This window comes from Protopterus annectens, chromosome 3.part1 (genome assembly GCF_019279795.1).
Source record: "Protopterus annectens isolate FY-2018-M chromosome 3.part1, PAN1.0, whole genome shotgun sequence".
In the NCBI taxonomy this organism is placed as follows: domain Eukaryota; kingdom Metazoa; phylum Chordata; order Ceratodontiformes; family Protopteridae; genus Protopterus; species Protopterus annectens.
In genome coordinates this window covers 1510246368-1510263092 of record NC_056732.1, presented here as the reverse complement: position 1 = coordinate 1510263092, position 16725 = coordinate 1510246368, and the positions used below count along the sequence as shown (strand labels likewise).

General features: G+C 38.8%; 1 protein-coding gene across 1 annotated transcript in view; it reads right to left on the bottom strand.

Annotated features, from left to right (window-relative positions):
- The window catches only part of LOC122797796 (nucleolar transcription factor 1-A-like), an 892813-nt gene that overhangs the window by 745336 nt on the left and 130752 nt on the right, over positions 1-16725 (bottom strand). Inside the window, exon 2 of the mRNA XM_044066317.1 lies at positions 6999-7113. Coding sequence (XP_043922252.1) covers positions 6999-7062 — 64 coding nt within the window. The 5' untranslated portion in view covers positions 7063-7113. The remainder of the gene's footprint in view (positions 1-6998; positions 7114-16725) is intronic.

Sequence of the window (16725 nt, the reverse complement as noted above, 5' to 3'; positions counted from 1 at the left end):
ACCAAAAAATGGTGACTTAGTTCTGAGTAAAGGGAAAAGCTAAAAAAAGTAAATTTTGGGAGGGACAAAAAGAGGTAAAATACTAAAATTATAACAACTTACAAAACTCAGTAAGAGGAAATTCAAAGATTACACCAAAAATGCTCAAGAGGTAGGAATCCACATCTGAAACCCAAATCTAAATTAGCTTCCTCAACTAAGGACAACCATAATGCATGCTTTAGTTACATCCGTAACCAAAAAGGAAAGGCCCAGCTTTGTGCTGAACTGGTAGTTATTGATACCACATATACTGAGCCTGTGGACACAGTTAACCCGTTGGCCAACAGGTTCTGTGAAAACTTCACTCCCCTATCCCAGCCGCACGTACCCATGACATCCCTACCACCTGTCCCCAACCTTGTATCTCTAAAGAGCAGGTCATAAACACCCTCTCCAAGGCCAAAAACGCAGCATCTATGGGACCTGATAACATCCTAGACTGCGTCCTACATGGACTCCATCAAGAATTAGCAACACCATTGGGTATTATTTTCAGTCATAGTCTAACCACTGGCATCATCCAGCTGAATGGAAAATGGCCATCATTATTCCCTTGCACAAAGGCAGTGTTTCCACTGGCCCCTGGAACTATAGACCTATTAGCCCTCTAAACTTATCTGCAGGGCCAAGGAGCAAATCATCAAGGACCTTATCAACAAAGATATAAATAATCTCCAAACACTTGACCCTGCTCTGTTTGGATTTGTCAAAGGGAGATCATGCCTGTTAACCCTGGTGGACTTCTTTGAGACAGTCACCAAGGCCCTGGATGAGGGGGAAATCTGTGCATACAGCCTACCTAGACTTAACCAAGGCTTTTTACACTATCCCCCACTCAGGCATCATCAATAAACTCACCCAGCTAGGTATTAACCCTTGTACCATTAGATGGATCACTAACTGGCTCACTGATAGAATACATATAGTCAAAATAGGGGAATCCACCTCCAACAGTAGACCTGTAACCAGCGGTCTTCCACAGGAATCAGTCCTGGGACTTCTACTGTTTGGAATCTATTTCTCCAAAGTACAAGCAAAAACTAAAGGTCTGTGGCTGACAAAGTTTGCTGATGACTGCAAACTGGGAGAGGTCAAAGAATCTCCAAATTATGTCAACATCCTACAACTTGGTCTTACACAAATAAATGATTTGGTGCCAATGCCCTGGATAGACCTCTAACTAACTTTGTATCTCTTTGCACTCCCAATAGATCCTATATGAGGCATCTATCCTCTCCTTCTCTCAGAATTCTCTCTTCTTTCCAAGCATGACAAATGATTTACATGCATATGTACATACTCATGCTGTGATGTTTACTGTACATATTTATCTCAGATGTTTTATATTTATCTTTCTGTAACTATTATGTTGACACTTTGAGCTTGCTTGCAGACAAGCCATTTTCCTTTTAGCAGTGTATGTAAACTTTATGATTTTTTGTGACTGTGTGTAAGTCTTATATTACCTATAACTGTAACTCAAACTTGTAATTTTTACACAACTGGAACTTGTCTCCACTGAAAAAGGACCTGTGTCCAGTCAGATGTTTCCTGTAAACAAATGTAAAATAAATAAATAAAATAAATAAAGTTTATCTTATTTGCCTTAAACTCAATGCAAAAAATGTATTATCATCCCTTTCAGTAACAGCAATGTTCCTGCTAACTAGTACACCCCAAGTATGCACTTGTGACAGACCTGGGTACACAGGTTGACAGCAACCTTATCTTTGATCATCATGTCTCCACAGTGGTAAGAATGACATTCTATATTGCTCATCTCATAAGTAAGGGCATTGGCTCCAGAAAAAAATAAGTTATAACCTTCCCAGTACTCTTCCGTCATCAGACCAACAATTGATTACAACGCCCCTTTTGGTATGTACCATTCCAAGCCCCTGCAGCAAATGGAGAGATTACAAAGGTTCCTCACAAGGAAAATTCAAGGTCTTCAGCATATGTCCTATGTGGATCATCTGAAATCACCGTTACTTTATTCTGTTTCATACAGACTACTCAAAGGCGATCTCTGCCTTGCATATAAGGCAATCCCTGACTCTGCTTTATTGGAAATGCTGCATATCCGCAAGTCAAATGGTTTACTCACTCTAAAGACGTTAACCTTGTATGTGACATTAACAGAACCTGCTGGAGGAACAAATTTGTCTCCCAGAGGTTACTACACTATTGGAACAGCATCCCACTCATGTCAAACAGAGCACCCCATTGGCCCTCTTCAAACGCAACCTGGATGATTGGATGGATAACCATAAATTCACCCCAGGGGTTTCACCTGTGTCTCTTTTGCACAGGGGCAATAGGTGCTGATCATGGAAATAAGGGAAGATCTCGGCCAAGCTTGTAAGGGCCCTAGGGCCATTAGCCTAGTAACCTCCTATGATCCTATAAAACCTGGCAGCAAATGAGATCTGAAGTACTTTAGGTTGGTGGCCCATTATGGGTAATGGGTGTAGCTCAAGAGTTCTAGGATCCAATGATCTGGAAGAAGCCTCCAAGTCGAATCCGAACCCGTCAGTTGAGGAATGAATGAAAATGACAACATCAGATTGTATGTTTACCTATGTCTTAAGTTTCAATTTAATAAAGGTGTTTATATATATATATATATATATATATATATATATATATATATACATACTACACATACACACGCACACAAACACACACACACACGCACACACACACAAAAACACACGCGTATTTATACGTCTATATATCTACACACACACACACACATATATATATATATATATATATATATATATACATACACACACACACACACACACACACACACACACACACACACACACACACACACCCGGCCTAATAGCACAGCGGTTAAGATGCAGGTTACCAACTGGTAGACCTGGGTTCAAAACCTGGCTGGAAAACAACTGTGTAGCAACAGCAAAATCTGCATTGAAGAAAGGCCTGGCAATCTACTTCCACAATGTGCCAAAAAAACCCTATGGGTTCTTCCCATAGAGTTGCCATGAGTCTATTTCGACTCAGGGGCACTTATTATATATATATATATATATATATATATATATATATAAATATATATATATATATATATATAGTATGTGTGTATGTATATGTATATATATATATATATATATATGTAAATGTGTACATTTTATTAACACCGATATCACCAGAGAAAAAGGAATACTCTAACACAAGTGATCTCAGAACAGAATCACTATATGTCAGCTCATTAAACCCTAGAGATGCCTCCATATGTTTCTCTAGGTTCAACCTCTTGATGCCTCTAGGCATCTACTATTACTCATTCATATTTACATTTAGCAATTCTAAAACCATTCTACACGCATGTTGTTGAAAGATATTATACTAAAGCTGAAATGATGGCAAACATAGCTATACTGACACTTGACTTTGTCTAGTATAGTTAAAACAATATTAAATGTTCATATACTACTACTTTATTTTATCATGATTGTCATATTTCTGTAAATAGCTCAATATCTCGGTGATACAGACATATGAAAGTTTACAGTTTTATAAATAAAATGCTGCCGTCATTATGTGTACAGCTTGAATAATTATGGAGATGTTGTAAGTTGTTAATAAAAAAAAAAATTGCAAAAAATTATTTACTGAATTAATTGTGATTTACAAATCTAGTTTAGGACCATGAATCTAATGAATATGACCACTGTAATGTTTAATTTGTGTTGAACAATTTCCCAATTTACACCACTTTAGTAACCAGAAGCCGCGGTGGTACAGCGGTAGCATTGTTGCCTCACAGGAAGAGGTTCTCCTGTTCGATTCTCAGCTGGAACGCCTTCTGTGTGGAGTTTGCATGTCCTCCCCGCGGTCGAGTGGCGTTCAAAAGACATGCGTGAATGGGCGTGCCTTCGCTGAAGGTTGGGCGTCGGCTGGCAACTCGGCACCATAAAAAAATCTACTGCCAATCATTAGCGGACCGGAGTTCCACTGTGGCGATCCCTAACCGGGAAAAGCCGAAAAGACAAACAACACTATTTTAGTAACCCTTATTGTCCTAGAGATATGAACATGTGTATGAACTATGAGGACACAACTTTGCTTTGTCAAGAAACTCATAATGCAATCATTGGAAGTTAAAGTATAAACTTTCAAAGCTCCATTTGATGGAATGCTTAAGTCCCCATTTTTGCAGATTCAGTAACAGTATTACAGGACTTTAAATTATGAGTCTTAGAATTTAAAACTGTTACTAACTATAAAGCCAATTACCACATCAACAACATCAATGATGCTCAGAAATTGATTAAATGTAAAATAAATGCTGAAAAGAAATATGCATAAGCAGAAATACTATTATGATAAAAACTACATAAAGACTTTCAGATTTACAAGGTGGAAACAAACACAAAAGTCATAGGAATATTTTGAGCATGAAGCATTAATTGGTAAAGCAGCCAAATCTGTATTTGTTGTTGCAGAAGAAGATGGACAGCTGTGGACAAGAGCAGACATTTATACAAGACAAACACATTAAAGCTGAAGTTCCAAGAAAAGAAGCCAAAAGTGCAGACACAGTCCGGTCATAAAAGTATAAGAACTGTGATAGTCAAAAAGAGTACAAAATATTCATGAAGTCACGTTTCCAGGTAAGGCTGTAGTACAGCAAGAACTTCTGCAAAGGGAAGCTCAGATGTCCAGTGTAAAACCTTCTGTGAAACACTCCATCCAGATTTGAAGACTACAGAATAAACTAGGCACGTACATGGACTGAGTTTAACATTATGCTAAAGACTTTAAAGTTTAATTTATTAAAGAGACTTTGGATATCTTCCAAAGTATTACTTTCATGTAAAAAGTTAATGGCACGTTTAGTACAGCATTAAGGTTAAAGTAATCAATATAATTTATGCCGCTTCACAGACTACATAAAACATCTGCCTTTTATAACTAAAAAGGTGGATTTAAGATACAGGGTATATACCTTTAAATGCTAACAAGCTAGCTAGCTACAAGGAAGCTACATGACTGTGATATATATCTATACACTTCTATGCATGTTCCCTGGGAAACAAAAAGGAGTAAGTGTATTATGGAATTTATTCCAGCAGCAACCGCTGGCAAGAGACTACAGGCCATATGTGTCTCCCTGCTGCAGCAAATATCAAGAAATACTATGGAAGAAGCATTTGTGGGCAGTTAAGACCACCAGAGAAAGGGAAGTACTAAATCTGTGTTGGATTTCCTATGAATAAGTAATTATAGTAGTACACAGTCTACAGTCCAATACAAAAACTGTGCCATCATCAATTGTCACTGACAAGTCAATATCTGACAAAGAAATGGATAGTTCTGAACTGCAGTACTGAGTGCTAGCACTATCACTACTCGATGACAAATGTACAAAAAGCAGTTTAAATATATGCCAAAGTAATACACTACAGCATATACAATGTCTGAGTAGAGTCATAAATGCTATAGTTGTAATGGTGGGAGATGTCCTTCACATACAGGTGCATTTCTGGTTCTCAGCCTGACCATCTAATATCTTCCAGCATATTTCCTTCAATTCAATGATATTCATCTGTTAAAAGCACCATAAACATTACAGTTGGTTATGTCCTGCACTGTGCCTCTCCATATTGTCCCTACCACTGCAAACAACAAATGGCTCACAATCTCCAATGGTTAAAGCTCACACCCCCTCACAGCACAAACTACATACAAGCAGTGGAAAATTGGTATTCTCGTCTACATCCAATCATATGCAATCCAGAAAATAATTGGAGGGCTTTCTACTGCACAACTGCCTAATGGTTAAGGTGTTTGCTTTACAAACACAAGGTACAGGATTTGAATCTCACAGGAGATAACTGGCTAAGCTTAAAATGGCTCGCAAGGGCAGTTAGCCTAGTACTAACCTATGAACTAGTGATACCTTAACATTTCTTTTTCACTTGTGCAAAACACAGCACTGTCTAAAAACATCTGCATTTTCTCAGGCTATCACTTTTCATATGAAGGTGTGTGTACCAAGCTGCCCATCTATAACTATGGACAGGAGTGTTCACTATAGCAATAACCCACGCCTGGGTGTGTGTAATGCTGGATTTACCCATGGTTGGTGTGGTTTGGTCACGAAGGCGAAGCCCGAGTGGCCAAACAAAGCCAACCATGGGTAAACCCAGCATTACCCACACCCAGAAGTGGGTTATTGCTATTATACAATGACATTATTTAAGGGAAAAAAAAATACTTTTCTTAAATAATGGCATTGTATAATGCCTTCTTGCTGCCCTTCCACAGCTGTCTGGTATTCTGCGGCAGTTCTGATGTACTGCGCATGCGTATGCCTATGCAGTACATCAGAGCTGTGGGCAAAAGCAACGGAGAAAGCAAAATCTCCCTTGCTTTTTGCAAACTGTTTCGCTACATTAAATGGGTTTAACATAGCAAGACAGCTTTAAAAAAAGCAACGGAGAATCTCAGTTGCTTTTTTAAAGCTGTCTCTCTATGTTAAACCTATTTAACATAGCGAGACAATTTTGAAAAAAGCAACAGAGAAAGCAAGATCTCCGTTGCTTTTTACAAACTGTCTCGCTATGTTAAAGGAGTTTAACATAGCGAGACATCTTAAAAAAAGCAACAGAGGATCTCCATTGCTTTTTTTAAAGCTGTCTCGCTATGTTAAACTCGTTTAACATAGCGAGACAGTGTGAAACAACAGAAATCTTGCGTTCTCTGCTGCTGTTAAAAAAAAGTTATAGTAATGGAAAAAGTCCGGGCGACCAGACCTTTTTCCATTACTATAACTCTGATTTACAACGTGCATGCTGACCAATCAGCGTGCACATTTTTGAATATTAATCGGGAGTCGTTGTATAATGTCTAGTAATACATGTTTGTCACCTTTCAACCGCCTTAAGTAATTCTGTAAAAAACTCCTTCCAACCTACCTGGCTCACTCTTGACAACAACTGTGTTGGTTGCAGCTTCTTTCATACCTGTAGCACCATTCATGGTGAGAAGGTTTAAGGATCCTGCTGGCTCTTTCTCTCAGATTTTGATTCACTGCAATATGTAAAAGTAAAAATAAATGTTTGACATTAACTAGTTTAAAAAAGTATGCAAATATAGTGCCTCAGAAAAGCAAAGAAATAATAAAATGCATCTCCAAACCTCTAAAGAATACCTTGTTTAGTAGCATAGTTTAAAACTGAACTTGATGACTAGTGTAAGGAATATTGTACTCCTTCATCCCATAACCAAAAGTGTATAGCTGTTTAACAGAATAAGAAGATGAATGGAGAAAGTGGTGTTGCTTGAGTTCAAATCTTCCCACAGCTTCAAAATCTCAGGTAAGTCAATTGCTCTTACTCATTTCTAAGGTTACAAAAAAAAAAAAAAAAAAAAAAGAAAACATAAATCTATCCCAAGATGTTGGCATCTGCTGGTCTATGTGCTGGTTGAAACTGTACTGTGGTCTGATGGATTACTTTCATAACAAAAATCCCATGACATGCACCTGGCTTATCAAAATAGTAAGGCAGCAGATAAATACAAATTCCACTCAAAGGAAGACAGCATCACATCAACTGACACCTACATACAAAAATCAGGATGGCAACACTATTATAAAAAGCAGTGTTGACCAACTACTGTGAAATTCACAGATCTGTCACAAATGTGTTTCAGAATTTGCCAGTCTGAACCAAATCATTCTCCTCTAAATGCAGAAGTTTAGTACATTCACACATGGTCTGCAGCAACATGAATGTTTCCCTGGGTTTCAAAGGTCTGGATGGTGTTGCATTCACAAGGAAGTAGTGAGGCTACCCATGGTGTGGCGCCTGTAACTATCATCATGCACTGCCCTATACCACGAGTCAGCAAGGCAACAATGGCAGCTGCATTTACAACTAAAGGCTTCTTCCCACTTTTGTGCGTTACAAACACAGAAGCCAGTAACTGATAAGGATTAAAAGACACATCCAGTCAGACCATTTTTTTATTTGATGGTTGTGCCACATATCTTTTCTAACTCAACTGCATTGTCCTCTTTTGTCCATTCATTGTCTGCTACTTAACTATAATATACACATAGGTTACATCAGTCACTCAGTGTAACACTTGATCTGTAAAAACACAGGCTGACTACAGGACTGCTGAGACTTATGCACTCCCCCCCCCACCCCCGCCCACAGCAGAAGTAATCACACCAGTGCAGCCCATTACTTCTGCTCCACCAAGCCCCATTTGAAATAGCTTACTAGACATATATACTATAACATACAGAGAAGCCCAATGAAACACGAGAAGAACAATGTAAATTGACAGACATACACTGTATGATGAGTACCTGCACCTAAATTCAGAAGCTTTGGCTTCGGGATTACTGGGAATAAGTCCGCAGCAAACCAGACCTCTTTGTTCAGATGGGAAGCAACTCACAACAGGACCCTGTATGATATTGCTGAAAAAAAGACATTTCTGAGCCTGGATTATGAACTTCAATATGGATTCCAAACTATGTTGCTATTGCAGAGATATCATCCAGGGAAACATTTCTATAAATGGATGTATAACAGACACCTGTTCTTGTAGGAGGTTTGGAAGACTCATTACAGTAGCTGGAAAAACACAATTAACTAACTAACCAAGTACAGAGCAATTGTGAATGTTTTCTTACTTTCTCTACCCTTGGTAAAGAAAAGGAAGAACATGTAGTTCTTCTTCCAAGGAGCAGTGTGGTCGGTCTAGTAGCACAACTGTTTGTAAACTTCTACAGTTGAAAGCAGGTACTCAAACTGATTTTTACAATAAAGAAAGAAAAGAGAGAAGTGAATGGATGGAAGGAATGAAGTTGTATAGGTAGCTACTTCAAAAGGGGCTGGTACTTTACAAAGCCTATCATTGCGGAAGAACAGAGGCAGAGGAGGAGGGAATAGTAGGGTTTGCCTCTGCAACATTCAACTAGCAGAGGTGAGTACCACCAGAAAAACAACCTTCTAGGATATAAACTTTAAATCATCTGAATCTATTGGTTCAACTGACAGAAAAGTATGTTTTTCCTCAGTGTGAAACTGAGATCCTATTGGAACAAGGGCGCTCATAGAATGGAAGTCTAGATGAATGAATACAACTGAACTGCCATCAAATATGAAACTTTTGTTAGATGCACTTTAATGGCAGAATAAATTAAGCCTGCATTAAAATAACTGGACAAGTACTGTATCATCAAGCAGGAAACAGCTGAGAAAGTCCGCTGATTATAAATAATAATACATGCATATTCATTGAATGCATTTCTGTGTTCTTCTATTTTTGCAGCTTCTTATGATTTCCAGTGTCTAGTGACATTTTTGGTCAACTATACTATTTACTTATTTATCATTCATTGACATTTGTTGACCGGGAAAGTCCGCTGGGTCAGAATAAGCCATTTTCAGTGGAGACCTTGGGAGAAAAGCTCCAGTAACAAATTAAAAATTACTACAGCAAACAACTAAACAAAAATTATTATACAACAGGATAAGATTTACAGTAATAAGAAACCATACAAATGTAAATAGCATTTCTGAGTGATAGAAATAAGCACAGTACAATGTCATTATGCAGTGAAAATAAATGACAGTAGAACTTGCACAGTTTATAAAAATGGATAACTTGTTGAGGACATTCAATATAAACAATCATGATGCACAGTATATTCTGTGCAATATGAAGGTGATTATACTTTTGCCTTTTGGAAGTTTCTTAAGGATTAAATATTGATTAGTATACTCTGTTTAAGAGAAGAACTACAGTTGGTTTATTGGTACTTCAGTTGACCTAAAAAAGGGGTATTCTAGTCAGTAAACTCACTGGTATTGGTTTACGGTGGTATGAAATGCTGATCACAAGGACAGATGTGATTATTAAGAAAGTGATTTTTAGGGTGACTTTGAAGGTTTTCATAGACTCAATCTGTGTTATGGAGGGGGGTAAGGTATTCCATAGCTTTGCTATGGAGTAAGATTATAAACTTCATTCAGCTCTTTTATTGGGTTTGTATACTGTAAGAAGATGTTTATTAGTAAACAAAGACTTTGGGTTGGGATGTAGGATTGTACAACAGAATGTAGTGATGGGTAGTTATTTGGATTGTATATTAATTTATGAGCAAGAGTTAGCTGAGTGTACTGGAGGTAATGTGGGAATTCTAACCATTTTAATTCTTTAATGGCATCACAGTAGTGAGTGTGGTTTTGCAGTCCAGACACAAATTTGGCAATTTTATAATAGCATGATTGTAGTTTATTGCTTAAGGATGCATGAAGGTTGGTAAAGATGGGGGAACTATAGAGGAGTGAGGGAAGTAGGGGGGAATATGCCAGTTTTATTCTTGTGGTCTTGTCCATATACAGTTTATGTCTATATAGTTTGCCTACTTTTGAGTGTGTTTTTGATTGTGTTAAGAATATGTTGTTCGAATGATAGTTTATCATCTATAGTGATGCCCAGAGGTTTAGCTGTTTTCAATACTTCAATTTCCGTATTATTTATGGAGTAGATTTTGAACTCTTGTGGGGGTGGTTTGGTACACAATATTAGCAGTTTGTATTTTTGGGGATTAAGTAGTAATTGAGTTTTGTTTAGCCATGTTTCTATGTTTGAGAAGGTGTTTTGTGTTATTTTAAGGATATCTGGGAAGTTGCTGGCCGAGGATATAATGGCAGAATCGTCAGCATACTGGAGGAGGGAACTATGTAGGGAGACAGTATGGAGATTATTTATAAATACAATAAAAAGTAATGGTCTAAAAATGGAGCCCTGGGGGATGCCTAATTTATTAACCAGATAACCAGACTGATCGTTTTGTCATCTGATAGATTGTTGTCCATCTTTCAGGTAGCTAGTAATGGTATGTTCAGCACATCCTAAAGTTTCTAATTATTGGATTAGTTTGACATGTGATACAGTGTCAAAAACTTTGGATAGATCTAATAAAGCTACAGATGTCAGTAGACCAGAGTCCAAACTTTATTCAGAGTACTGGTGAAAGAAAGTAAGGCTGTAATAATACTATGTGCAGGGCGGAAACCATGTTGGGTTTGGGCTAAGAGATTGTTATCTGTGAGATGTTTTAATAGTAAGGTATGTATACAATTTTCTAGTATGTTAAATAATACTGAGAGAATGGAAATGGGTCAGTAGTTGGTTAAATCATTAGTATTTCCACCCTTATGCAATGGGGTTATGATAGATTTCTTCCAAATTTGAGGGACCGTGGATTCAGAGATGGATCTGCTAATTAGAATACTGATGGGATAGGCTAAGACATCTGCACCAAGTTTCAGGCATTCAGAGGGGAGGTTATCAGCAAATAGGAAGCATGGTCTAAGTTTAGATAGCAGTTTGAATATTAGTGAGGTAGCTACCAGTTTTAAGAAGAACTTTGGAATTTCTTGAGTATTGCTAGTTCTTTCTATGTGAAGTGAGGATGTAAGCTGGAATTCTCACTAACAGAACTTGAATTACTTGTCAAATTGTTAGGGGGGATCACTTGTTATTGGTGAGGGTCTGTTGACAAGTTTGAGACTGGTGTCTATAAAGTGGGTATTAAAAATGTGGGCTATATTTTCTGGGTCTTTGTCAGGATATGGTGATGGGTTTTGTGTAGTTCCAGCACTAAGAAGCGAGTTGACTGATTTCCAAAAATGTTTTGGGTTGTTTTTCTGATAAGATAGTTGTTGTGAAAAAAATTTAGTTTGTCATTTTTTACTAATGCCTTAGCTTTATTGTGCAGTTGTTTGAAACATATACTATTAGCCTACATAACTGTATATTGTGATGTGAAAGCAGTACTTGATTTCTTCTCGCTAAAAGGTTTCTAGGTTCCATTTTAGGAATGTGCCACCACCAGAAAAGCTCCTTCTTGCATACATGAGAATTTTGATGGAGTCAAGTGAATCTTAAGACCACTAGACTCTCAAAGTAAGTTTTTACTGGTAACCCCACAAAAGGCACTGGTTGGATGGCCACTGCCATAAAGCACAAATACTTGCTGTGGGTAGATCTTAGGGGCATGGAGGAGCTGGGAGCACAAGTTTAAAATATCTTCCAACCAAGACATATTAGGAGGAGAGTTGGCAATGGCTGTGATTTTGCATTGCTGATTATAAATCCTGAACAGAAGAAGAGCAAAATCCCAGCTCAAACAATTCCAGCCACTGATCACCAGGAAATAAACATACAGGTACTGAAATACCCTGATACCTTTAACACAAACTGCCACTGACCATCACCATGTACGTAAATAATAGTAGAAACCTAAAATAGATTAACTCTGATGCAAAAATGCAAGAAACTCTTGTAATGCTGTCTAACCTTTATATGCAGATACACATTCTGGAAATCCAATGATTACATGCAGACACATCTTGGGCAGAAGATCAAGAATTCACTAAAGGGTAGCCTCATGGAGACGTCTTTTGGGAATAAAGGTGCTGAGGCTCCTTATATGGCTTTTGCATGATTCAGCACCAAAAAGATGCAATAAACTTTCAAAACTTGGTGGTTAATAGAGACATACTAGCTGGCTTTTTATGGAGGAATGGCCTCCCAGTTGGCTGCTACTTTTTTACAATATGATGGAAAAGAAATGTAACTCTTAGCTTTTTGCTCAACATCTAAATGATAGAAATAATGGTCAGAACTGCTGCTGTCAACCTTGAAAGCAAGTTTGTCTGACTCTGCTGGCACTGAAGTCCCAAACTTTTCTTCAAATGTATTACTGGTTACTAGAGGTCTGCTAATTCAGATGCTGGCCTTGCTGTACACCCTTCAGGCTCCTGTAGAATCTGGGTTTCTGCTGGCTCCAGCATGAGCTAATAAAAGTCTGATTTTAAGGGTAAAAAGACATCCACAAATGAAACAGCCAGACTCTTATTTTTATAGCTTTAAAAAGGCTGTCTACTTCCAAGGCAAATAACATAGTCCCCCAAAAAGGAGATCATAATGATCATGATGACGTCCTGTCTAAAGGGTATAAAACAGAACTTCTCCCTTCCTTGACATGTGTGATACATTACTACTGTGCACCCAGTTAAAGTTTATAAGACCCAGTTAAAGTTTATAAGACCTTTGAAGAGTTTGATGACTGTCAGAACCATGCAAGAGATCTGTAGAGAGGGAACACTACGCTTGATGCAGTTTCTTCTTATGAGAAGGTACAGAGTTCTTGACAATCACTCTTGCACTGCACCATGTATAAGACTTCCCCCAGACTTGGGGTTATTGGAAGAGGGGAGGAGGAAGAGGCCATGCTATCTTCATTGCCAAAGTCTACAGATCTCATCATAACCTTGATTTGAGGATTTGAGATAGTATATTCTGGTTACACATGTCTGATTTCTCTTGACTTGAGGCTCCTCAGATGACGAGAAAGCCAGTCTTTCCGAAGACAGACTTAGAAGAGGAAAATTGGAAGTACTGAATTTGACCTGGGCCAGCACCACTACCTGGAGTACCCAGTACTGGAAAGTTAGGACAAACTAAGGAAGCATGATTTAAGTGGTTGATAAATATGGAATGGGCTGTCAGGAGAGCCAGTCCACAGGCTGAAGCACATTGGAAGATTACACTGATAGTGGATAACTCAGTGGACCTGTCTGTAGAGCAAGAAGTAGCAGACTGGTACAGCACAGCTATTACACTAGTGGCTGGTATGAAAAGGAAGGTGACAGGTGCATGATGAACCAGTACTGGTACGGACATTCAAATCATGGGCATTGAGAACACACTACTATGTAGGCTGACACCTGTGATACTAATACAAGTAATGTTGTCTCTAGCATGTTGATGCTATAGATAACTCTCTTCAGTCTGATATTATAACACTTCACAAATCTAACATCTTGAATGTTACCTGCAGCACTGAAGTCAAACTATGGGACTGCTGCAGAGGATAAGCACCTTGCAACTTATTTGGTACTAAGTTTCACCAAGAAGAGGCCCAGCAGAAGCTACATGAGAAAACAGACAAACTGCCTGCTGCCAGTTATTTGCAATTGATATACAATACAGCATCTCAGATGTAGCAATATGCCTCAAAGGGGAAGGTGAATCAAAACCAGCAGCAGGCACCTACACACTGACCAACTCTTTGCCAAAAACTTGCATATTCTACACGAGGGAGTTGGTACAGAAGAAAAGGGCAGCAATGGATGTCTGCCCTCGTCTGAGACAGTTTCCAGTGTCTACATCATTAACAGAGGGCAAAATGGTGATGTCTCCTATCTTTCACTCTCTTTATGATGCTACTGCTTAATCTCCCTTTCTCATTTTCTGCTATTTTTTTTTCTTGGGGGAGGGGGGGTTGATGTTCTGTGGACTATAGACAATGATACAGAGGCAGGTTATCCTTCTCACTTTTCTATTTTTTCTGTTAAAAGAGCTAAGCCAAGACTTGTGTTACCTTCTACCATATCTCTTCATCTCTCTCTCTCTCTCGCTCTCCTCTTCTAATTTAAATCTCTTTAGTTCTCTTTCTTCTTCTTACTTACCCTCTGCACTGTCATACTATTGTCATACTTTATATAGTATCGAATGCACTACTTACCGAACACATCTTCGTCGAACTCTATTAAGTGAAATCTTATTCCGTTGAATGACTGTTTCAGCAAAGTTTTTCCCAGGGAAAAAAGTAGTTGGCTAACCGAGGGACCACAACAAAAACAGCACTACTTAAAACTCACCCTGGTGGGGGCTGCGGTCCCCACACCCCCCCAATGTCAGAAGCTGCACCCCCACTCACCCCCACTAACTAAATATACCAACTCTGAGAATGCACTAAGTGGGGAAAAGAGCAAATCCCCGATGACAGTCCACAGTTTTTTCCCCAGGGAAAAATTTTGCTGAAACAATCATTTGACAGAATAAGATTTAGAGTTCATTCTCAGCCATCCAGCCATTTCCCTAGAACAAAATTAATTTACAGTCATGATCCACGAACACTGCAGGAGACACCATATGACTTTAAAGTGTCTCCTGCTTAGCACTGTAGCACAGATGGAGCCTAGGCTGCAACCCAGGAGACAAGGGTTCAATTAGTGACCCTGGCACTGGGGAAGCCACCTCAACATGGGGTGCACACACACTGAGGCATACAGTGGGATGTAATTTCCCCTGATAGAGACCAGGGAAACCACCTTTCTTGTTTTGAGTGGGGGGGCAGGCCAGAACCATATGAAAGGAAATGTCCTTGTAGAAACTGAGGGAACATCCTTCAAAACAGGCCCACTGCATGTCCACCCCGCATAATGCTGAGTACTTGTAACGATGTTAGGACCAAAAATTCAGAAAAAATTCACAAACCACTCTGATGGCTGTGTTTATGATGGTCCCATCCCAGTCGATCTTTACCCCAACGATGGGGGACAAATGGGTCAACTGACATATTTCACCTTTTTATGGGCTCAACAGTACAGGATAAGTGGATCGTTTGGCCATTTTCTGAAAACACTCAACGTTTACTCCCAGTGGAAAAAGCTATGCATCAAGGTTCAGCTCTGAGTCCACTGCTGTTCATACTGGTGATGAACTACATTAGTAAATAAGTCAGATCAACAAAGCTGCTGTATACAGACAATGTGGCATTTATAAGCAGACTATGAAAAATAACTTCAGCGAATGACAGGGGAATGGAAAGCAAAATTGAAGGCACACAGGATGCAACTGAATACAGATAAAATAGTTGCAATGACAACAAATGGGGGAATTCAGAAGAAGCTGAAAACTGAGATAGAAGAGAACATTGTGAAACAGTTTAACAACTTCCAGTACATGGGAGGGGTGGCTGAGGAGATGGGAAGAATGAATGAAGAGGTCAAAGCTGGAATCAGAGAGGCTGCAGCCAACTGGCACAGCAGTTAAGGAAGTTAGAGGCGATGGAGATCAATGGTAAGATGCACACTGTAGAACAGACAAAAATGAGGACAAGAACAAAACTGAAGAACAGAACAGATTACAGTGGTTTGGGCAGATGTTCAGGAAAGTAGAAGGCAATTTGGTGAAGAAGATTTGGAACACAGGAAGAATGCAAGAAAAAAAGAGGGCATCCAGCAAAGAAATGTATGTAATATGTAAGAGAAGACCTGTGACAGTCAGGTATGTCTGTCAAAGAAGGTAGGAGAGTGGCAGGGAATTGAGAGAGAAAGATGGTGACAGTTGACTTGACAACCACAAGCAGAAAATAGGAAAAAAGCGGTTGATGAAGATGACGACTCAGCTTTTGCAAAATCTTTACGTCCCTAACATGCAGGAAGATGGGTTGGCTTTACTGGGCTGAATGCCTTAATAAATACATATAAAAAGTAAAAAGTCAGTGGGCATTCAGAAGCCACCTATCTGGATCACCTGCATATCTTTAACGGGCCATATGCATATTTCTCATGAACCTCCTACAAATGGAGGTTTAAGGTATTAAACAGAGAAGATTCTGATTTACCAGGGTCTTTTGATGTTTTGGCCTATGCGTGACCTTTGCAATATTTGTTTTATAATTTTTTTTTAAACAATAGAGTACTAGAGTTCTTTTAATGTATAACATACTCACTCTTTTCTTTGCATGCCACTATCTCAAATCATGTCACACTCTTTAAAGTCATGCTATCTATCACCCAATCGTGAATGCGCATCTTC